Source organism: Anabrus simplex, chromosome 5 (assembly GCF_040414725.1).
Source record: "Anabrus simplex isolate iqAnaSimp1 chromosome 5, ASM4041472v1, whole genome shotgun sequence".
Lineage (NCBI taxonomy): Eukaryota > Metazoa > Arthropoda > Insecta > Orthoptera > Tettigoniidae > Anabrus > Anabrus simplex.
In genome coordinates, this window is record NC_090269.1 from 233,556,772 (window position 1) to 233,581,219 (window position 24,448).

A 24,448-nucleotide genomic window follows, 5' to 3' on the forward strand; every position below is an offset into this window, starting at 1 on the left:
ATCTAGTGTTACAGTTATGGAATGAGGATAATAAATGGAATTTTGAAGAGATGTATTTGGGTAGATTTTGCTTCTGAGTTCGATATATCAACGTAAGTACGTGGAATTTCCGTTGCCTCTCGGGTTTCAGCCAGAAAGGAAATGTGTAGCTAGGGGTTATGTGAGCATCGTAACTCAAGTTAAAAACAAATCGAAGACCAGAGTTCAGTGCTCGTTGAAGTTTCATAGTTTGTTCATGGGTTGCATCAATGAGGACAATGTCGGAGTAGTCAAGTATTGGTAGTATCAAAGTTTGGAGTAGTTTCATCTTTACGTCTTGTGGCAAAATATCCTTATGTCGTTTCAGGGGGTGTAGCGTCGCGTACATCTTTCTACATGTATTTCTTACGTGTGCAGACCAGTCAAGAGTTTCAGTCAGGATCATACGTAGGTTCTTCACTTCCTTACTGAACGGGATTACGGTGGTGTTTAATATCACCGGAGGAATAGCATAATTTTTATACATGATGTTTAATAATTTCTGAGAACCGATAATAATTGTTAGTTTTTTGGGGTTGAGGAGAGAGTTTTCACTGGCGTATACACTGAGTTTTTGAAGGTTGGAGTTAATATCTCGTATTGCATTCGATATATCGTTTATATTAACGTGGCAGTAAATTTGGAGGTCGTCGGCAAAGAGGTGATATCTATTATACTTTATTTTAGAGGAGATGTCATTTATATAGAGGACAAACAAAAGGGGACCAAGAACAGAACCTTGGGGCATACCTGCCTTCCGGAGTCACCACTGAGAAGCAGTATCTTGTACTGTAACAAGTTGCATACAATCTGTAAGATATGCGGTGAAAAACTTTAAAGCAACATTACCAAAGAACGATTTGAGCTTCAGAGAGCAGGGAGAATCGAAATGGGACGGTAATCGGATAGGAGTTTCGAACCTGGGTTTTTAGGAAGTGGAATTACATTGGCGTACTTCCAAATTGTCGGTAATGTGCCGTTTTTGAGACAGTAATTAAAAATATGGGTGAGAATGGGTAGAATAGCGCCAATAACATTATGTATGAAAGTAATAGGAATTTCATTGACACCGCTTGCTTTGGATTTAATAGAATACAAGACTTTCTTAACTTCATTAGTGCTGACGATACGAAAGGCAAAGCAGGGGCGATTTTGTGGGACAGGTGCTGGGACGTTATTTACGTGAGGTCTGTTAAGCGGATTAGACTGAGCTCTCTCTTCCGTGAAATACTCATTTAAATCGTCGAGTGGAATGTCAGGTACCTGAAGCTGTTAATGTGTTTTTCCTATGCCCATGGCTCGGTGATGCCTCGAGGCACTAGCTGTATTTAGGTTACTTACTGATTCACAAACATATTTAAATTTAAGATTACGGATGATTTGTTTAGTTTTATTCCTAATTATTCTATAGTGTTCATAGTCATTTGGGTCCTGAGTACGTTTGTAATATCGGTAGAGAGCATCACGTTGAGACATCATATTTTTAACTGCAGGGGTTAGCCATGGATTAGGTTTGTGGGATATTCTGATCCATCTTTTCGGTGCATGTTTGTTGTATAGATTGTGTATTAACGAATCAAATGTATTTATTTTTTCATCAATATCTGTCAGATTTAAAATGCTATTCCATGGAAGATTGTAGGCATCGTGTCTTAATTCATAGATGTCGATATCTTTCATATTCCTGCACGTTATATAGCTAGGTTTATATTTTGGAACGTGAAGTGAGTACGCAAGAAATATAAGATCGTAGGTGGACACGCCCGGTACTGAAATTTGTCTGTGGCTTACCACTTTCTGAGGGTTGTTTGTTACTTTGAGATCTATTAAGGTGTGGGAAATGTTGTTGGCAGTACGTACATGGTTTGTAGGGTCAGAGGGAAGGATAGTCAAGTCACATGAGGAAAACAAGTCTTCTAGTTACTTAATATTGTATTTCTTCGTAAGTAGATTTGTATTGAAGTCGCCTAATATAATATGTTGAAAGGCTGGTAGCAATTTAAGCAGGTGCGTTTCAAACTCGGTCAAGTAAGATACTTTAGTTGGTCGGTAAACCACTCCAATAAGTATTTTCTGTCCACTAGCAAGTACTTCAACGAACATAAACTCTGTTCTCAGCAATTCATCGGTCGATGAGGTACAAATGACATGGCTCTTCTGGTCATTTCTACAGTAGAGAACAGTACCTCCACCCCTCTTATTTGTACAATCATGGCGGTAGAGGTTATAGCCATCAAGACGAACCATGTTGTTTGGAATTGATGGCGATAACCAGCTTTCACTAATACCTATCAAATGGACGCCAATTTTGTTAAATATAGCCTGAATTTCGTCAATGTGTGCGGGCAAGCTTAGGCTGTTCAAGTGATAACACTGGAGAGTATGAGGATATAGTGAAAGTTCTTGTTTCAAAAGGTTACCGGCATCTATGTTCTGTGAAGGAGTGAGGGGTGTGCTGTTCTTAGAGAGGTCATTGTTGTGAGGAAATACCGTAGCTACCTGACTAACGGGCATACTTTAACTGAGACAAAAAAATCTTACCTGGATTTCCTGAAGAAATGGACTGCTGACTGGTTAAGGCACCGTACACACACACACAATCACACACGTAAATCTAATAATAATAATAATAATAATAATAATAATAGTAATAATAATAATAATAATCATAACAACAACAACATTTACTAGGCACATCACAATTGTCATATCACTCCGATAATCCACCTAACCGCCTCATATGCAAGTTCAGTTCATTAGGTGAGCTAATGTGGAACTTTTTCCCATCTTCTAAATGAACGATAATGCGGCCGTCCTGCGTCGAAACTCGCCGCATACCCCAGAAGTGCCGAGCTTTATGCAGTACCTTTTTCCTTGTGGTTGTCAGGGATTCACTTATTAATATTTTGGTACCTTTAAGAGCTCGTTTGGCGCGCCAGATGCGGTCCCTTTCATGGTACCTAAGGAATTTAATGATGATCGGCCTATTACCTGCGGACACCACCTCAGCTGCTGACCTCTTCATACGGCCGAGTCTATGACATCTATCTATGCTGTCTATAGACAATTCGATGTTCAGACTGTTTTTTAACGTACCCAGCGCCACAGCGTACCTGTCTTCGTTGGGGGTCTCACAGACACCATGAAGGAGTAGGCAATTCCTTCTGCTATATTGCTCTGCCTCGTCAATGAGGATGTCCTGCTGGTCAAGACATTCCTGTAGATGGCTTACCTCCTTCTTCATTTCACTTAATTCCTCTGAGATTATTTCCCGAAAGTCCTTGGAACTCTGAAGCAAGGCCGGTTAGTGTGTCGCCTGGGTTGGCAGCACTGGTCGCACCAGCAGCCATGGCTTCCTCCAAGCGTGCTTGGAATTCTGCCATTCGCTTCTCGAACTTCGAAAGACGTTCATTTACGGCCTTCAGCGTCGTAGTATCTTCACAGCTATTGAAGTTCACACTTAAATAAAGCACTAGCACACCCACGAATATTAAAATAATTATTATCTGGCTGATATGGCAGGTGAATTGCGGAGCATGTTTACTCGTGTTGTACAGCGCGTGCCATCTTAGATCTCATCTTATACAAACCATCAGGATTCATCTGGCCTTCTCCTCCCCTACCCTTTTATCTCTGGGAAGAATACAACGCAACCTGAAGGTCTTAATTAAAAGATCTAAATTTCTTTTTACTGAGCAAGATCAACAAAAACTCACAAATATGCATCCTAATATCCCAGTGGCTAGGTCATTACCCAAAGTTCATGAAGATCTTCCGATACGCTCGATAATCAATTGCCAGTATAGTCCTACATATAAGATCTCCAAATATGTTCATAAATTTTTAATAATAAGCAACCCCTGAGAAACTCCATTGATTTATGCGACATTTTGAATAAATTTAATTGTGTCCGAATCAGGTGATGTGCTCATTTGACATAGAGAATACCCAGATATTCCGTTTGAAAAATCTGTCAATATTATTTTTGAAAATGTGTCGACACAGTGGCCTTAGTAAATTAGAAAGTGATGAATTCATTATGATATTAAAAGTTCATATTAAATAATAATTATTTCTCTTTTAATGGGAGAATTTATCAACAGAACGGGTTGGCAATGGGTGATCCAATTTCGGGCATCCTTGCTGACATATTCATGGATTCATTCCAGCACACTAAGATAAAAGCAAATGTTAAAGGAATCAACTTATGGTTAAGATACGCGGATGATACGTTTGTAATTATAAACAAAGAGGTCACCAATAGTAATGAAGTTTTAGAGAAGTTAAATTAAATTGAACCCAACTCGAAATTTACTAAGGAGGACGAGATCAATAGTTCATTAAATTTTCTGAATATAATGGTAACGCCTAGGAATAAACTCTTCGATTTCCAAATCTATAGAAAGAACATACAATCCTCTATAACTATAAATCATTCTTCGTTACTTCCCAGTTCACATAAACAAGTAACTTTCCATAGTCTAATATATAGAGCACTTAGAATTCCTCTGTCCTCCAAGAACTTAAAAACAGAGTTAAATTATATTAAAATCCCTGCAAGGCTCAATGGCTTTAAAGTTGAAATAGTCAATCGACTGGTCAATGAAATTAAGAATAGGTTGTCCATGAATCTGGTGCCAGACAAAACTATTCTACATTCACTAATAACAACCCAGCTATTCACCAGATCACTAACGTATTCAAGAACATAATACCAATATAGCGTTTAGAACCACTAACATGAACCATAATAAAGTTAATTACAGCAAACATCGTTATTTGGGATCGGGGATATATAGATTAATGTTCACAGTATAATTATTCATATGTGGGGCGAACTGAAAGGAGCTTTTTGACAAGATATATGGAACACGTTAACGCAGAAAAGCACAAGAAATACTCGGCGACGAGTTTACATATGAGGGAGACTGGTCACCGGTTCGAATCTATAGAGAAAGATCTGACAATAATTAGGAATATGGGAAAAGGGAGAATATTAAATGAGCTAGAAAGTTTATATATCTATTTAGATCATACATATAATAAAGATCAGTATCTTAATGACATCACGGACATTTAAAGCTTATTACATGAATTAACACCTGGATTATTAAATACGGTCAGTTCAGGGAAAGTAAAGACCCCTCATATATTTAATTCTTTACGCTCAAAGGCTCCTCCCATCTTCCGAGTATTCGGCCCGCTCCTGCCAATCATAGTAACTCTCTTCCTTTGACAGCCTTGACGCAGATAGCCCCGCCTACCCCCTCCTCCCTTCCATGCACCTCAACCCTTTCCTCCCCACGTTCCCCACCGCCACTGCCGCATAGGTACAACACAAGGAACAGAGCTAACAGACACGTGAATACTGCTATAACGGAAGGACGTGTGTAACACTTCGCGGTGAACACATAAGTACTCGCTCTAATTCAGTCAAATAGAAGACCCCTCCCTCTTTTTTTATTTCTGCTTTTAAGATTTCCTTTCTTTCTCCTTTCAGAGAACGAATGGTCCAGTAGGCTAACAAATGTTCTCTACAAGGAGCCCTACACACAATGTGACCACATGGTTTTCTGCATTTTAGCCTCACGATTTTATACAGAGGTTCCAGTTCGCACCTCATTTTACAACTACCCTAGGAGAAGTTTAAATTGCTTTCACATCAAATGACGACAGTAGCTGCATGACCACGTCTTACACAAGACATAGTTCCTGTGTTTATGAAATCAATTTTCCTTTGTTAGAACATATGTTTTTACCATTGCATTTGGAGAAACAGGAGACAGTTCAAAGTGATATTTAATAAGGATTTCACAATTTCTTGTAAGAAGAGGGTCTGGTTTTAGTCTCCGAACACATGGTTTTAGAATGACTAAGTGATAGTGTTTCTGTGACATTTTATCACAATTTTATTTAGTGTAGTCCATATGTCACACTTTGTGTACCAGAATTTTAAGCTTATAAGGTCACAAGGCTAATTAGCTACTCCTTTTTTTAATATTTAAGGTTAGTATTTTAAGATTGGTTAAGGTTGAAAATGCCCTATAGAAAGGGCGAAACATGTCCCGAAGGTGTCTGTAATTGTATGTATTTGTAGCCACTTATGAGTGGATAGTATTGAATGGGTGGACTAATAAAATACCTTAATTGGATTTTAAGTTAAAACGATGCATACCAAGAGGTTACCTCATAGAATACATCCCTGGGTGGAATGAAGACAGCGTAAAGCTTCTCAAGGAATATGAAGACGATGGTGATCCTGCAACTGCATCTGTCCTTCTACAATCACCAAATGAAAACAGAAAAAACAAATGGCAAGAAACCGTAGAATCCTTGGACCATACTCACTCCAGCAGAAAGACATGGTTCTTAATCTGGAAACTGGATACAGCCAAAAGTACCATCAGGCAAAAATGTAACATAAACTTAGATGATATGTCCAAACACATGATTACTACCTCCAAGTCAAGAAAGGAAAAAAAATATCATAAGAGAAGTCAGACAATAGTTGAATAAAAGGAAAACGTCAGCTCCACAATCATTTGAGTTCTCTCCCCCATTTCAACTAGAAGAGATTATAGAAGCTATGAAGTGCATGAAACCTGGAAAGGCAGCAGGTATTGATGGCATTTACCCCAAATTTCTGTTACACTGTGGTCCAGCTACTGTCAGATGGTTGAACACCTTCTTTTCCAACATTGTAGAAACAGGTTATCTGCCTCCACTATTCAAGAAAACCAAGATCACTGCTATACTAAAGCCGAATAAAGACCCTTCAAAAGTTGAATACTACCACCCGATTGCTCTCCTTAGTGTCATATTCAAGCTGCTAGAGAGACTGATTCACAACAAAATCTCCTCAGCCAACAAGGTTGTCCCTATAGAGCAAGCTGGATTTAGACAGGAAGAGGATGTGAGGAACAGTAGCAACTCTTATCGAAAATGGCTTTGAGAAGTTGATAAGCATGGGTGTCTTCTTAGATCTAATTGCTGCTTATGATACAGTTTGGCATGACAAACTATTGCTCAAATTTATTAGTGTCATCTCTTGTCGGAAACTAACCACTTTAATAGGCAATATGCAGAGCAGTAGGTATTTCCAAGTGTTTTCAGAAAACTCTACAAGTAGGGTGCACAAAATAAATGATGGGCTCCCACAGGGATCTGTGGTGGCTCCACTCCTTTTTAATTTGCACACATACGATCTTCCAAATACCAAATCCAGTAAATTGATTTACGTTGATTATATTGCCTTGATAACCCAGGATCAAAGTTTCCCCGAAGCTGAAGAAACATTAACACCAGATCTGAAGAAATTGGATGAAAACTTCAAACATAATTCTCTTCGACCGAATCCTCAAAAGACTGTTGTATCAACTTTTCATCTGCGGAACAAATATGCAAATTACAATCCTACAATCAGTTTCAGAGATGAAATTCTCCAATACTGTTGTAACCCTAAATAACTAGGGGTGACCCTGGACAAATCACTGATATACAAAATGCATCTCAAGAATGTAGCAACTAAAATTCAAACGCGGAACAACATATTAGAGAAGTTAACAGGGACCACCTGAGGTGCCAATGCAACAGTCCTTAGATCAACAGCTGTGGCTCTTCCATACTCAGTTGCAGAATAGTGCTGTTCTACATGGTTAAAAGTTCTCACACTAAAATAATTGACACACAGCTCAATCAAGCAATGCACCTAATCACAGGATGTATTCGATCTACTAACATGTACTAAGAAAATCTCAGTCATTCCTGAACACATGGAAGAAAATTGAAAACGACCCACTGTTGCCAATACATTCAGATTGTCCAGTATTATTACCACAGTGATTAAAGTCCAGACACCATTATGGTGAACAGCAATCAATCTGCATGACAATCACTTCAAAATACTAGATGCCTGGAACATATTTACTTCAAACTCCTTGGGAGCAGCTCGCAGGCTTTCATTCACATCGACAGTGGTGTGTACCGAATAGGATAAGGACTGGCCAGGGAAGATGCGGAGCAATACTGAACAAGTGGGAATGGAAGTCCTCTCTTCATTGCAATTACGGTGCAGACAACAAACCTTGGATCATATAGTGCTCAAATGCTCTCAGAGCATTTAGAGGCTCAATGAAAGATCTTATCAACCTAACACAAGAAGCTGTTGAGTGGATTAACCATCTGGACATAGTATTGTGAATATTTGTACGTATTTGATGTGTGTGTGTGTGTGTGTGTGTGTGTGTGTGTGTGTGTGTGTGTGTGCATTTTTGTATATATTTTGTAAATAGTTGATATTCCTCCTTTCATCATACGATAAATAAATAAATAAATAAATAAATAAATAAATAATTGGACAAGATGAAAGGAGGGAAAGCCCCAGGTTTAGATGAAGTGAGTATTGAGATGGTGAAGGCAGCAGGAGAGATTAATGAGGTGTTGAAAGTAGTATGGAAGGAAAGGAAGACCCTTGAAGACTGGAAGAAGGGGATAATCATACCCATCTTCAAGAAGGGGAATGGGAAAGATTTTAAGAACTATAAGGGAGTCACAGTGATATGTCACTGCAAAGGTGTTTCAGAAGATTCTGGAGAATAGAATCAGAAAGAGGGTGGAAGAGAAGTTACGAGAAGAGCAGTATAGCTTCAGATCAGGAAGGTCCACAGTAGACCGTATATTCGCAGCAAGATAGTTACAAGAGCATTGTTATGAGTGGGGTAAAGATCTACTGATGGTCTTCTTGGACTTCGAGAAAGCATATGATCATGTGTACAGAAACAAGGTATGTGAAGCTTAACAGATAAAAGGTGTAGAGAAGCAGTCAATAGAAAGAGTGAGGGAGCTGTACCATGGGAGTGTCAGTTGTGTGAAAATAGGACGAGAGAGAACATACTGGTTTGAGCAAAAAAGTGGATTAAGGCAAGGAAGTGCTCTGTCACCTTTGCCCTTTATTGCAGTAATGGACGAGCTAATGACAAAAGAGGGAAGGAAAAGTGAAATTGATGATGTTTGCAGATAACTTGTTAGTCTGGTTTAATACCAAAAAGAGTGAGATAGTGATCACAACTAGAACGGAGAGACCTACGAGAGGGATAATGCTTGGAGGGGAACAGCTTAGGAAGGTAGAGAGTTTCTAGTACGTGGGAAGTATCATAGAGGAAAGTAGAAGAAATTATAAGGAAATAATCGAGTGTGGAAGACAAGCAGGAGCATTCCTGAAAAGTGTCAGAAGCCTGGTTTGGAGCAAGGACGTCCCGCAGAGAAGCAAAAGAGTGATATACAGGACGTACTATGTACCTATTCTGATGTATGCAGCAGAAACTTGGTTAATGAGGCAATGAGCGGAAACTAGGATATAGTCAAGTGAAGTGAAATTTCTGAGTAGCAGGACAAGTGACAAGAATTGATAAGATGAAGAATGAGAAGGTTAGAGATACATTAAAAGTAGAGCCACTACAGAACAGGATAGAGGTGTCTAGTCTTCGATGGTATGGGCACATGAAGAGAATGACAGAGGAAAGGATACCAAGGAGGATGTATGAAATGGAGATAACAGGAAAATGACAGAAAGGAAGACCAAGAGACAGGTGGATAAAAGGAGTGAAAGAGTGTGTACAGAGAAGAGGAGAGGACTGGGCAAGAGTGACAAGGGAGAAGTGGTGGGAAGACAAGAGATGGAGAGGCTTATGTTCCAAGCAGACCTGGCCAACAGCTGGAAACTGCATATGATGGAGGTAATGATGATGATGATGATGATATTACACATACTATACATTATAAAAACATCCTTGACATGATTGTTACACTCTACAAAATTTGATTATATAATAGTTCAATCCTATGTTACTTACAAGGACATTAGACTGACGTGAATTGCTCTGTCTATAATTTCGGATGTTTGTGCAACCTATCACTGACTTGTCACTTTTTTGTAATGTTTGTTTTTGGGATAAAAATTCAGTTGTTGTTGTCACTTGTCTCACTATTTTTCTTCTTTGTTGTCTTGTGATGGTTAAAATTGAGTAATACAGGGCTGCCTGCTGTTATGTGGGTCAGAAGAGGGGACTTCTCAAGATCGTTCTTTCTGTTGTTGTTGGACCTTATTGCTCGTTAAAGGGTTGAGAGTGGTGGATTGAGACTCTGTAATGAGAAAAGTGTTTTAGTTGTGAAGTTTATGAAAACAAAGTGTAAAATGGGGGTACTAAACATAATCTTACTCGCCCCCTCGCTTCTCTTGCAGCTGGCTTGTTCCTGTGACGCTTCCTGTCTGACTGACAGTGGCAGTGGCTGTTGCTGTGCGCTTTGTGTTGTTTGTGTGTGTTGTGTGGAAGGGTGCGAGTTGGAGAATTTGGGCTGAAGGGACATTGACTACTGTCGGAGAAGGGGAGTTTGTCTGTGGGCAGAACTTTTACATGTGGAGATTTGTCGATTTTTTGGAACATTTTCTCTTTTACTTTTCATATTTTAAATAAATATGGGATCTTGTTGTAAAGATATCATTTAAATTATGGTTTTACCCACCACAAGGCAATGAAAAAGAAAAATGGTCAGACAACTGACAACATCAACAACATCCCGTGTAACAACTGAATTTACATCCCAAAAATGAACATTCCAAAAATATTACAATCAAGTGAGTGAAGTTTTCATAGGTTGCACACACGTTTGAAATTATAGAATGAGCGATTCATGCCTACCCAACTTCCATATAAGTAACATTGGATTGAACTAGTATATAATTAAATTTTTTAAAGTGTAATAATCATGTCAAATATGATTTTATAAAAGTATAATATGTGTGATGTGTAAGCACAACTTTTTAGACAGAGCAGTTTGTGTTAGCCTAACTATTTTAAGCATGTATTGTATTTTAAACAAAGCCTAGGATGCTAGCAAACAATTTTGATCTTAGATATTAGGAACAGCAGCTGAAGATGCCTAAAAAGTAGGCGAAACATGTCACACTTAAGACATAGTAATGGTGTAACATTATTTGAAGGTTCGGTGGGGGGGAACCAGGTAAGTCACTTTTTTCTCGAAATTGAGATATTGTTACAGTCCGCTTCAGTGATCATGCGCCTCTATTGAGAGGTCGGAAATTGAAAAAAATGCAGGCGAGTCAGGAGAAATTAACACTCAAAGTTTCCCTGTAAGGGGAAAGAACAAGAAAGTCAAGCGCAAAATTGCTTTATCTCATGTTTTAAACCTATTGACTCTCCTGCTTTTTTCTCCTGACCCTTCATTTATCTAAATCAATAAAAAAAGCGCATAATTTATTGAAAAGGTGGACCCTCAAGAAATGTTCTTTCAGAATAAACTCGGAACGTTTCACTTACCAACTGAGTTGGCCGAATGGTTAGAGGTAAGCAGCTGTGAGCTTGCATTTGGGAGATAGTAGGTTCGAACTTCACTGTCGGCAGCCCTGAAGATGGTTTTCCATGGTTTCCCCATTTTCACACCAGGCAAATGATGGGGATGTGCCTTATTTAAGGTCACGGCTGCTTCCTTCCCACTCCTAGCCCTTTCCTATCCCATCATCGCCATAAGACCTATTTGTGTCGATGTGACGTAAAGCCAATTGTAAAAAGAACATTCCGCATAGTCCAGCTGTTCGTATCCTTGCTCTCGAGTATTCCCAGTCCGAAGTTTGCAGTTTTTTTTGTAACACTGCTCTTTTGTCAGAAATCACCCAGAACAGATTGTGCTGCTTTCCTTTGAATCTTTTCAATTCTCAAATCAAGTAATCCTGGGGAGGGTTCCATACACTAGAACCATCCTCTAACTGGGGTCTTATCAGTGACTTCATGTCCTTAGTCCTTACTATGACCCGTAAGTTTCTTCATAACCATATGAAGAGATCTGTAACCTTTATTTACAATCCACCAAGCAAGTGGCCATGTAGTTTCAGGCATGTAGCTGTCGGCTTGAACTCGGGAGATAGTGGGTCCGAATCCCACTGGCGGCAGCCCTGAAGAGAGTTTTCCGTGGTTTGCCATTTTCACACAAGCCAAATGCGGGGGCTGTACCTTAATTGAGGCAACAGCCGCTTCCGTCCCGCTCCTAGTCCTTTGCTATCCCATCGTCTCCATAGCACTTACCTGTGTCGCTGCGACATAAAGCAAATTTTAAGAAAATTACAATCCTGTTTATGTGATTACCCCAATGATCTTTCCTTATATTACCAACTAATGCCCGGTTTCTGGAATGGTGAGATATCTTTCAGATAGCTATTGCTTTGTTACAGCTGTCGACTCGATAAATCTTCGCTGCGTTGCACAGCGAAACAGCAGCTAACTTATCGAACTGTCAACTATTGGCTCGTTGATCAAGTTTCATAAATACACACTAGATGCCACCCCTCGTACTGCTTTGTTTTTGTGCATTAGGTGTGTTCCCTAGATTGCCAGGCGCATGCGCACAAGTAATGCATCGCATTTGAGCTTTCTGTGCAGCTCCTATTATCCCCTCTTTGCCACGCAGCAAGAAATGAGTATTATACTAGCTCTTGCAGACTGGGTGTCAGTTTCGTGGTGTTTAAGGGCTCTCAGGAGAATTTGACATTGTTTGAGGATTTCTAATGAAATATGCACACGAGTGGCACATGTCACGCACAATCCAGTTTGCACTGAGCCTTATACGTATACCGTATTTCTTCCCTGCTATTACAAAATATGAACATTGTTTGATCACAGTATAACGATATATATCGGGTAATTAACATAATTGTGCGCGTAGAGGCACGCGGCTGTGAGCTTGCATCCGGGAGATAGTAGGTTCGAATCTCACTGTCGGCAGCCCTGAAGATAGTTTTCCGTGGTTTCCTATTTTCACTCCAGGCAAATGCTGGGGCTGTACCTTAATTAAGGTCACGGCCGCTTCCTTCCAACTCGTAGGCCTTTCCTATCCCATCGTCGCCATAAGACCTATCTGTGTCGGTGCGACGTAAAGCCCCTAGCAAAAAAATTAACATAATTATATAACTTGTTAGTTCCATGTAATGTAATATTGTTAATTAAAAACAACCCCACGATAAAAGTATATGCTCACTGCCAATGCAAGTAGGCCTGCAGTAGGCCTACTACGATAATTGTGTAATTATCTGTTATACTCAGTTACTGGTACCGGTGCTTTTATGGGCACGAATGCAGTCACCGATACAAATATGATAAGACTCAGTAGTACTGAATCTTAAAGGGTATCCTAATTAATAATTGATCAACAGGGGACAATGGAAAATTATTAGTCACAGGACGCAAATTGTCGCCTGCAACCTCTACCAAACCTATGGCAGTATATTTGTTTAGCCTCAATCTGTCTTTGAATTCGTTTTCACTACTGTATACTTCATTAGAATATTAGGCCGTCGATGATATAATCGTGGTCGTTCTAGAATGTTGACCATTTCTACAATTTCTTTGTCGGAAGAAGATGAGAAAGCCATAGAAAATTTTATCAAACACAAGCTTAGCTGCCTATACTGAAGTACTGCGCACGCGCCCACCAAGTTAACAAATAGATATCTCCTGCTCAGGGCCCTCTAAGTTAGCAAGCGATTTGTCGAACCGATAGCTGTATCTTACGTTCGTGCAACGCCAAAACACAAGTTAACCATTCGATACCGCTATAGGTTCGATATCTCACGTTCCAGAAACCGGGCATAAGTATTTGCAGTGATCCCCATGATTTAATTGCCCCATCTATACAGTAATTAAAAGTGAGACAACTTTTCCTCTTGGGTTTACACCCAGTTTACTATCATCTGCTGTCTACCTCGCAACTTTATCAAGGTCTTTTTGTAGTTGCTCACAATTCTGTAACTTATTTATTACTCCATACACTATATCATCATCTACAAATGGCCTCATCTGTGATTCCAATTCTTTACTCGTATAATTTATTATTATTATTATTATTATTATTATTATTATTATTATTATTATTATTATTATTATTATTATTATTATTATTATTATTATTATTATTTATTCAGTGCTTTTGTGATTGTTGTCTCATTGAATCAGTAAAATATATACTGTAGAAAATGTGGAATCAACTTGCAGTAGAAAATGAAAGGAAATCCTTTACAATTCAACCAGATAGAAGGCAGCCTTCATTTAAACAAGGCTTAAATAATTTGTGCTCAGAAACAGTGCAAGTTGTTGGTTTCATGTTGGGGACTGCAGTAATAATAATAAACCTAAAAAAACATCATGAAGGGATTCTCACAAAATATTAGAAGAGAGAATTTCATAAGCACATAACGAACTCAATAGAAGTTAATTATCATAACACCATTTCTAGAGACTATAACATATATGGAAGACAACTACAGAAATATCTCCGTCCCATATTAATGTTGAAAGATGAAGGTGGAAGAATGGCACCTAGTAATAGTGAAAATGCAGAGATTAAGGCAAAAGCATTCAGTGAACTTTTGAATTGTGAAGAACGTGAGGAATTATTACAAATTAATACAAATATCCCAATGAAAACCAAATTTAATAACATAGACCCTCCAACATTAAGAATAAAGAAAACACTCAAAGAACTTGAAAACTATAAGGCATGTGGAGAAGACAGTTTTTGTGGAGATGTAGAAATATTCAAATAACACTGTTTGGATTTCCTTACACAGGGCTTTAACAAAAATTTGGATTATTGAACTATTTCCAGAACATTGGACAATGGCCGTAATACACTATCTTCACAAAAAAAAGTGATAAAGAGTAACCCAGATAGTTGTAGAGAATTATATATCTTGGACTGCAGATATAAGAATTTCTTCCAAGATCTTATATAGAAGGATTAAAGGTAAACTAGAACAAAAGTTAGATAGAATACTGTGGAGGCTTTAGACCCTGGAGAAGTTATGCTGAACTATAATCATTATAAAATATCTAAGCCATCTTAATAACAGTGTTGATGGTGGTACTTATTATTATAATTAATCATATACAGTCGTATTTCACTAGTGTGCTGATACAACTGTATATGATTAATTATAATTATGCTGAACTAATTAATTAGAATACAGTGGAGGCTTTAGACCCTGGAGATGTTGTGCTGAACTGATTATCACTCTAAATTTAATAACGGCGTACTACAAAAAACAAAACTAAACATTTGTTAGACTTTAAGAAGACATATGATTGTACACATAGACCTGTAGTTTTAAATAATGTAAGGAATTTTGGACTCTATCCAAAATCAATCAAAGTGATAGAACTTACTTTAACCAGTAACAACTCAGAAGTGAAGTTTAGAGGAGAGTTTCTAAACCATTTTTGATTAAAACAGGTTTAAGACAAGGAGACTTTTTTTTTTTGCCTTTACTATTTAATTGTGCATTAGAATACATAATAAGGAAATGGTACAAGGTAAACCCAAAGAACATACAAATTGAAAGTTCCAAACAAAATTTAAGTTTGAACTGTTCAGGATTTGTTGATGACCTTGTTCTATTGTCCAACAATAATCAGGAAACTAGACACCATATTAAATCTCTACAAGAAATAGCACGAAAAATAGGTCTTATAATATCCTTAGAAAAAACTGAGATCATTGTTGCTGATCCACCATTGGTAAATAAAATAAGTGGTGGTGACTATTGTTTTAAGAGGAAGTACAACTAGGCAACCATCCTTTATATAGCACTAATCATACATACATAATCATTTTCTGACTAATCATATCTGTGTACGGTAATTCTAATTTCCTCGTCCATAGACATTTTCTACCCTTATTCGTTTGCAGACAGATTTCACTTTCTTTATCCTAAGCCTGGAGATACTTAGTTCGCTACAGATCAGATAGTGGTCTGCATCATCGAAAAATCCCCGGATAACTTGTATATTTCTAACAGACTTCCTGAATTCAAAGTCGCTTAAGATATAGTCTATTATGGACCTGGTACCCCTAGCCTCCCATGTGTAGCGGTGAATAGCCTTATGCTTGAAGAATATATTTATAATTGCTAAACCCATACTAGCACACAAGTCCAGCAAACACTTCCCATTCCCATTACCTTCCATATCTTCCCCACATTTCCCAATCACCCTTTTGTATTCTTCAGTTCTATTTCCAGCTCTCACGTTGAAATCGCCCGTTAGCACTATCCTATTCTTGCTGTTGACCCTGACTACGATGTCACTCAATGCTTCATAAAACTTGTCAACTTCATCCTCACCTGCACCCTCACATGGTGAATGCACTAAGACAGTTCTCATCCTAATTCCTCCAACTGCCAAGTCTACCCACATCATTTGCTCATTTACGTGCCTAACAGAAACTATGTTGTGTGCAATGGTGTTCCTGATAAACAGCCCTACCCCATAGTTTTCCCTTCCCTTTCTAACACCTCTTCCTTGTTATCTTCCCTTACCCAAATATCGCTTACTCCTAGCACATCCAGATGCATCCTCTTTGCTGACTCAGCTAGTTCTGCTTTCTTTCTCCCATAAGCCCCATTAATATTGATAGCTCCCCGTCGAATTCCATTTCATTCACAAAGTTTCCAAGGAGTCCCTTGCCTGTCAAATGGGAGTGGGACTCCGTTACTCCCATAGGTCCGAGGCTTGCTTAAAATGTTCTGAGATTGGTAAATTCATGAAGCAGGATGCTACCCTACTTGCACGTAGTCCAAGTGAGGATCTCTCTAATGGGTTAGGGACTACCGGTGGATTGTATAGACCTAGCTGTCTGAGCACAAACAGGGCCACGACTCAGAATATGTCCGAGATGCCCACTCCCATTCCATAGCAACTGGTATCCCGACTCTCTGGACCACTTACTAGGCCACTCAGCCATTGCCCATGTTTCACAAACTAGGACAAGACTACAGTAACCCACACCATGAACAACTATATTTTAAGTTAAAAAGAAGAAAATACATTTTTCCTAAAATACAGTATTATACAATTTTCATTAATAATTTTTTTCTAATAAACACACAACTCATCCTTATTATATTTATATTATTTACAAAATTCTACTCATATCTTCTGTTCTTCCACACCTAATCAACTCATATACGGTATGTGGAATCATATCAAAAAATACTACAGTATTGCAATAAGATTTAAATGTACATTGCTTTTTTTTTAAAACCCATTTTGGTTCCTAACGTGCATAGTGACCTGCTTTGTCTTAACCGGTGTTCTTTGATTCATAATCTATCTGAATATCCACGTTTACACGACTGTGATGCAGAGTTCATCCAGTCGGAGAAGATTTCTAATGAAACTGTGGAAAGTAATTAGTATGCTAAAGTACGGAAAGAAGGCAATTATGTCATAGTATGAAGTAAAATGTGTTTCCCTGCTGTATCCTTTACTGATCTCCTGTGTCCAATTTTGTATCATATCACTTCCTAACTTCTTGAAACTATCCACATTATCAAGGCTTAATCCTCCATATTTTACAGTACCTTTCCCTTCTCTCCTTGTCATCACCATTTTCTTACTTTTCTCCAGGCTTATTTTCATTCATTTTCAATTACCAATATACTTGCTCAACATGTCCAGTTGACCTTGTACTTATTCTCCATTTCCTCCTCATACCTCATCACCTCAAGCTCCCAATCTTCAAATTTTTCCTTCATCTCCTTTGCAGTTTCATTATTATGAGCAACAGAACATTTTTCAGTGTTAGTACAGTTACATTCTGAAACCATTCTATCCTATACACAATGGTCTGGATACTGCTGCAACAATTAGTGTTCCTTGTTTGATCATTCATTTTCAAAGTCCTGTCTGCTTCAATACTATCCATACCTTTGCTCTGGGGATTCCTCTGGGGAATGTCATCGCCACTTCTCTTCATCTGTCTCGTACTGTTTCTAGTGTTTATCTTCCATTTCTAAAGTAAAATTGCACTTCTTATTGTCCTTCACTCTTCTCCTCATTCTCCTTCCTAGTATCTTTTCAGATAATTTTATTACTGAGAATATGAGCATGATTCCTCAATAATTATGACATACCTTCTTAAATATTGGTATCATTCTGTTACTCCAGTCATTTGGCACAGATTTTTCATTCCAAATACATTCGGATAGCATATTCAACTAGTGTAGACTTATATATGACCTATAGGTCTATGTTGCCTTTATCATTTCTGCTCATAATTCTTCTGTTCCTACTGCTTTTCTTACCTTCATTTGTTGGACTGGCGATTTCCACCTTTTCTGTTGTGATATCGTTCTCAGCTTCTGTCTTCTCACACTATTCCTCTTTTATCTCATCTAAATCATTTCTGTAATTCAGAACTTCATCGGAATAATCTTTGCATTTGATCTATCTCCTCTGGTTGAGTTGTTGTTTTCCACCTTTTCCTTTGTGTAGATTCTTTCTTTATAATATTGATTGTAGGCATAAAATGTCAATTAGTATGTTGTCATGCAAGTCTGCTTTTCCAAGTCTCTACAGTATATATTAATGTATAACACCAAGACAGGTGCTACTAATTTGATTGTCCAAACAGTTGCTTTTTATGGTGGTATGAAATGTTGCACATAATGCTGCCAGCTTGAAGATACCTCATTTAGTACCTGCAAGTTCCTCTGATATTTGTTTCTGAATATTTCTGTGAAAGAATTCTACCAGTAGTTGTATTCGAAATAATGGTTTTCTTTTTACATATAAATTAAAGTATATTCATAGCCAATTTGAAAATAAATTTGTTTTATGAATGCTCTTAATATAAACTACTTAAATTTGCTTACAGTAACAACTCCACCTACTCGACAAGTGGGGTCTATTGCGGATCTTGATCCTGTGAACGAGTATTATGGCTCGCTGACATCAGATTACAGAGCACCAAGTGGCAATTATAACAACCATAACCTTGCTCAACCTCCACCACCCCAGAGTAATCACAACCAAGGAACCGGGGTAAGAATGTATATACTGATTGTTTGTTTGAAATTGATGTCTTCCTAACATCAGCTAACTGGCTAGGTTAGGTACCCTATAATCAGGGATGTTACCAGTGTCTGTGAGAAGAATGACCTTAATGCAGTCCGAGTCTCACGTACACTACAATCTAAAACAAGGATCATGTTGTTGGAGGAGTACTTTATTTAGAATTCAGAGGCTGTGGTGGGAATAGCTTTCTGGAGGGTTTGTCTAATGTGTTGAATACTGTCACGCCAGAAGTCATGGGATAGCAGTATGTTAAGGTACTAGTCAGTGATGCATCATACCATAACATCTTGGAAGTGCCCAGACCTGTATCAGTTGTGATCAGAAGTCTCGAATGAATGTAAACACAGTCTGTGCTGTTCAAGGCATGGTGGCATGAATTATTATTAGCTTTTGAACAGGCCATGATAGTGAGGGCCAGATGGATGGGACATTCCATTGCCAAAATTAAGCGAACATTCAAGTTTTCTCTGTTGACAGTCAAGTGTGTACCACAAATACCCCGTGGAAGGAATTGTTACACACAGTGGACAGTGCAGTGGCGGACTATGAATGCTTAACCCTTTCAATGCTGTGCTTTATGTGCGTACATGCACCTTTTGTGCTGAGCTTTCGGAAAGGTTACAGTTTACCTTTAACTGTTGTATTATAGGCTCCATCTTGTACAGTTCGTCATTATTGTCTGTAGGGGTAAGGTTGAAAAAAATGAAGCATGTTGAGAAGAATTTGTCTATTGCTATCGTTTGAGAAAGAATTGGGGTGTGAAGAAGGGCATTTGCAGACCAATATTACATAATTTTCAATTTTTTAAAAATATTGTGATAAGCATTGTAGGAGCAAAAAGCACATAATTATATTTCATCCACATTAGTGTCACTACACTAATGAAGTCTACTATTCTGAGAAATCGGGTAACACATTAAGACCTTCTGGTAATATTTGTTCGTAACGTGCTGGCCTGCACAATAATCTGAACCAATGAAGGGGTGAATAAACCTAGAAGAAATCTATTTCTTCGGAACAGTCATCTAATGTATTGTCTACCTGAGAATACAGGAAGTGTCAGTAAGGGGAACAAGTAGGCCAGCAATAGGGAACTTGCGTAATTTTCAAAAATATTGTATTTGAAAAGTAAACCAATGAAATAGTTCGGAAACATATTACATTGTGATAAGTAGCTTTGTTTTCTATAATTTAAAAAAATATTTGAAAGTCTCCTTCCGGAAGATGAGTATAACATCATGTGACGTTGGCGGCGAGCTGTGACATCACCGCCTAGTACCGCATGAAGCTCTACCAGCCATTGTTCATCAGCTGTTACTGAAAGCAGAATGTTTATTACTCATGATCATGAATAACTTCAAAATGACAGAAGAAGGGTTCCAAAAAACACAGTCAGACAATCTACCATGTGTGGATACCTTCATGGTGGCATTATTCTGGAAATTCTGGAAAAATAGCGACTGTTTTGTGGCTAGAAAAATTTGCAGATCAGTCACCTTAACAATTTATTTCTAGATTGGTTCCCATATTAGAACATACTGTACATTAAATTTTCGGGCTTTCGGGTCTTATGGCGACGATGGGATAGGAAAGGCCTAGGAGTTTGAAGGAAGAGGCCGTGGCCTTAATTAAGGTACAGCCCCTGCATTTGCCTGATGTGAAAATGGGAAACCACGGAAAACCATCTTCAGGGCTGCCGACAGTGGGATTCGAACCCACTATCTCTCGGATGCAAGCTCACAGTCGCGCGCTTCTAACTGCACGGCCAACTTGCCTGGTCGTAATAAGTCTGACTTCAGCACTAACATAAAAATATAGCTAGCATTATGCTGCTATTATTTTATAACCTATCATTCTTAAAAATATATATTATTTAAATATCTTTAGTTCATTTCTCTAGTTTTTTACAAGCTGAACATATCAAGCAAGAACATTTTCTTGGTGACATTTTAATCTCTCAATATAGGAATGTCTTTGGGTGCTGTGCTTTTTACCCTTTGGTTTATTGATTTGGCATATGTAATCTAAAACTTAGACTGAGTTTAGACAATATTTTAAACACCAAAATCACCATTTGTAGTAATGTATTTTCATTCCAGTGTGCACAGTTATGTTAGTTGTTTAATATTATTTTAATTATTAACAACGAGCATAGTTAACTTACAAGACTGTGACCACCCCAACCGACGATCATTGGGTTTATAGAGATAAACATTTATTTCTAAATTCATGTTTTTTTCATGACGTTCACACTTTAGGTCTACTTTCTGTTATAGAGTATTTAGTTGTAGTTGTAATTTGTTTATAAATGTAAGCTCTTAAATAAATAAATAAATAAATAAATAAATAAATAAATAAATAAATAAATTAATTAATTAATTAAATACATCTCCATTATAAACTGTTATACTTTCCAGTGTTCAGTCTGCAAGCCTCTGTGAATTTGCTAATCACTGCTACAATCCTCTATTTGTAACTAGTTCTGTGGCCTCGCTTAGCTCTCTTATCTTTAAATCATTAGAAACTGAGTCTAACCATCATCTTCTTAGTCTCCCTCCCCTCCTATCATCCATATAAATAAATAAATGAATGAATGAATGAATGAATGAATAAATAAATAAAAACAAACCCCATGCCGCAACAGCCCCGAAGGGCGTTCGCCTACCAAGCGAATCACTGCTCAGCCAGAAGGCCTACAGAGTATGAGATGTCGTTTGGTCAGCACGATGAAACCTCTCAGCTGTTATTCATGGCTTTCTAGACCGGGGCGACCACCTTCAAATAAGATCCCAATCTCCTTCAGATCTTTCTGTACCTCATTGAACCATGCCCCCTTTGCCTTTTTCTCTTGGAGGAAAGTGAAAATGCGGTTGGTTAACCGTGTTGAATTCATTCAGGCCATGTGCCCATAAAAAGCAATCCTCCTTTTTCGCATTACATCGGTTATTATCTCCACATGCAAGTACAACTCCTGGTTGTGCCATCTCCTAAACTCGCCGTTGTCTTTGACTGGACCTAAGAATTTTCTCAAAATCTTTCTTTCCTTGCCCTCCAATTTCTCCATCATGCCTTTTTTGTTCATGGCGAGACATTCCGCTGCATATAGAGCCTCTGGCCGGATGACAGTGCAATAGTGTTTGAATTTTGCATTCTTTTGTTATAGACATTTTTAGTCAGATGGTAAGCCATTTCTATTTTATTCATGCGTGAAGAAAAGGCTTCTTTTTCGGACAAGTTAGGTTCTATCCATTCACCAAGATACTTTAATTTTTCAACTCGCTTGACTTTTCTGCGAGTCCCTTCTAGCTCACTTGACGCCAGTTTGATGTTTGTAATGAATTTTGTTTTCTCAAAGGAGATTTGGAGGCCCGCCTTTGCAGCTTGTGTTTGAAGCTGGTTGATCTGCTTCGTGGCCACATCCAAGGAATCGTCGAAAACCGCGAGATCGTCTGCAAATGCTAGACAGTCAATTGAAAGGTTCTTGTTCTTGTGGCCTAGTCTGACTCCGCTTTCGACTCCTTCACAACTCATTTCTCTGTACCATTCACGGATCACTTTCTCAAGAACGCAGTTGAACAACAGAGGTGAAAGGCCATCTCCTTGCCTAACTCCTGTACGTATTTCAAAGGCATCTGAAGTCTCTCCTCTAAACTTCACTTTTGAGATGGTGTTGGTGAGAGTCCGTTGGATGATCACTCTTGTTTCACTGTCCAAGCCAAATTCCTTTAAGATCTGAAGTAGAGTAGTTCTATCAATTGAATCATAGGCCTTCTTGCAGTCGATGAACGTTACTACAAAAGGCTTGCTCCTTAGTTTAAGATATGAAAGGACAGATTTCAGATTCATAATCTGCTCCACACATGACCGTCCTTTCCTGAAACCTCCTTGGTAATCACCCAGCTCTGGATCTAGCTGTTCTTCTGCCCTGATTTGAAGAGCTTTCGAGATAATTTTCTAGGTTATAACTAGGAGGAAGATGTCGCGATAGTTGTTAACAACCGACTTGTCGCCTTTCTTATGAAGTGGGTGGATTAGGGCAGATGTCCAGTCACTTGGAAGTCTTTCAGTATTCCAGATTTTGTGTATGATGTCCATTAATTTCTCCACTTTATTGTCACTAGCAAACTTCCACAATTCAGCTATTATCGAATCTTCACCCAGCGCTTTATTATTCTTTAAGGATTGGATAATCTGTCTGACTTCCTCTTTCGTAGGTGGAGCTGAATCTTGGTGGACTGTTGTTTTATCTTCAAATGTGAATCGGACATTGGGGCCTCACAGTTAAGAAGGAATTCGAAGTATTTTGCAAGGATCCATCAGTTTTCCTTGTCGTTATGGGCTAGGTTTCCTTTGGAATCTCTGACGCATATATTTAATCATTGCCTTGTACAGGGAGTATTCCCAACTGTGTGGAAGCACGGTATCGTCATTCCTATTCCTAAGAAGAATTCTCCTAGTTTACCATCAGATTATCGCCCTATATCCATTCTCCCACTCCTTTCCAAAGTACTAGAACGCTTGGTACACGAACAAGTCCTCACTTACTTGACTAACTTCTCACTGCTTGACCCTTACCAATCTGGTTTCAAGAAAGGACACAGCACAACGACTGCCCTACTGAAAGTAACTGATGATATCCGACAGGCAATGGACACTCGACAAGTGACTGTACTGGTTCTACTTGATTTTTCTAGTGCTTTTGATACTGTTGTTCCTCAACTGCTACTTTCAAAATTGGATTCATTAAATTTCAGCAAGACGGCAATAAACTTTTTCAGTTTGTACCTCAAAAATCGCCGTCAGTGTGTCAAAGTAAATAATAGCAGATCTGAGTGGCTTAACAAACCCCCCTCGGTGTCCCCCAAGGGTCTGTACTTGGACCATTGCTGTTTGCAATTTACTTACACGATGTTGCCAAATCGATTACACATTGCAAGTATCATCTTTATGCTGATGATCTGCAGATCTACTACCACTCAAGAACTGATAAAATTCAGAGTGCTGTAGAAAAAGTTAATGCTGATTTAAGTCTGATAAGTAATTTTGCATTGAGTAACAATCTTAAAACGCAAGCAATAATCATTGGTACTTCAAAAAACTTACACGTCTTAAAACAATACGAAATTTCTCCTGTAGCACTAAACAATACCATTATTCCATTTTGTGAAACAGTTATGAATCTTGGTGTGGCTATAAGCGAAACATTGAACTGGTTGCAACATGTGATGAAAGTGTGCCAAAAGGTATATCAAAGCCTGCATCCTCTGAAGCGGTTTAAAAATATATTTCCTCGGTCCTTGAAAATAAAGCTCATTCAATCACTCTTGTTTCCAATTCTCAAATACTGTGATACAGTTTTTATTGATATCAATAACGAGCAAAGCATGAGACTGCAACGTGCCCAAAATGCATGCATCAGGTATGCATTCGACATACAACCATACGCCCATGTATCCCCATTCGATACACAATTATCTTGGTTACGACTGAATGACAGACATAGACTCCAC

General features: G+C 38.4%; 1 protein-coding gene across 2 annotated transcripts in view; it reads left to right on the forward strand.

Moving 5' to 3' along the window:
* The window catches only part of Lasp (LIM and SH3 domain protein Lasp), a 323,083-nt gene that overhangs the window by 281,649 nt on the left and 16,986 nt on the right, over positions 1-24,448 (forward strand). For both annotated transcript variants that reach the window (XM_067147288.2, XM_067147289.2), the window contains one exon: positions 18,739-18,905. In XM_067147288.2, coding sequence (XP_067003389.1) covers positions 18,739-18,905 — 167 coding nt within the window. The remainder of the gene's footprint in view (positions 1-18,738; positions 18,906-24,448) is intronic.